The 453-nt window shown below is 70.0% G+C and overlaps 1 protein-coding gene across 1 annotated transcript in view; it reads right to left on the bottom strand.

Moving 5' to 3' along the window:
* The window catches only part of PROB1 (proline rich basic protein 1), a 6,339-nt gene that overhangs the window by 3,004 nt on the left and 2,882 nt on the right, over window positions 1–453 (bottom strand). The window contains 1 exon segment of the mRNA XM_019470454.1: window positions 34–452. Coding sequence (XP_019325999.1) covers window positions 34–452 — 419 coding nt within the window.

Raw genomic sequence — 453 nt, 5'->3', positions numbered from 1 at the left:
TCTGCTCTGCTCCGGCAGCCAGCCAGCCCTCACCGGTCCCTCTGCTCCGGCAGCCAGCCAGAGGGACCCTCACCGGCCTCCCCGGCTCGAAATGGGGCGGTGGGGCCGGTGCTGCCCGCAGAGCCGCTGCTCTCTGCTGACACCTGCTCGCTTGTGGGTGGCTTCGGTGCGCTTCTCTCCGCTGGTTTCCCAGGCTGTGGTTGCACGCTGCTGCCGGGCAGGGGGCTGGCTCGGGGGTCCCCACCATCACTGCAGCCATACTGCTGCACTGTTGACTCAGGCCCTTCGGCAGCGTGGAGCCCTCCAGTGCCGCCATGGCCTTGTCCATCCTTTCCCTCCGTGGGACTCGGTGGCAGTGGCGGGAGGAGAATGGTCTTCTCCGTCCACAGCATGGCGCTGCTCTGGGCCGGGGAGCCCTCCTTGGCCGCTGCCGGGGACCGCCGGCCCACCACG

The sequence above is a fragment of the Aptenodytes forsteri genome, unplaced genomic scaffold (assembly GCF_000699145.1).
Source record: "Aptenodytes forsteri isolate BGI_AS27 unplaced genomic scaffold, ASM69914v1 Scaffold351, whole genome shotgun sequence".
In the NCBI taxonomy this organism is placed as follows: Eukaryota; Metazoa; Chordata; class Aves; order Sphenisciformes; family Spheniscidae; genus Aptenodytes; species Aptenodytes forsteri.
The sequence above is the reverse complement of the archived record's forward strand: the minus strand, read 5'-3'. Positions and strand labels throughout refer to the sequence as shown.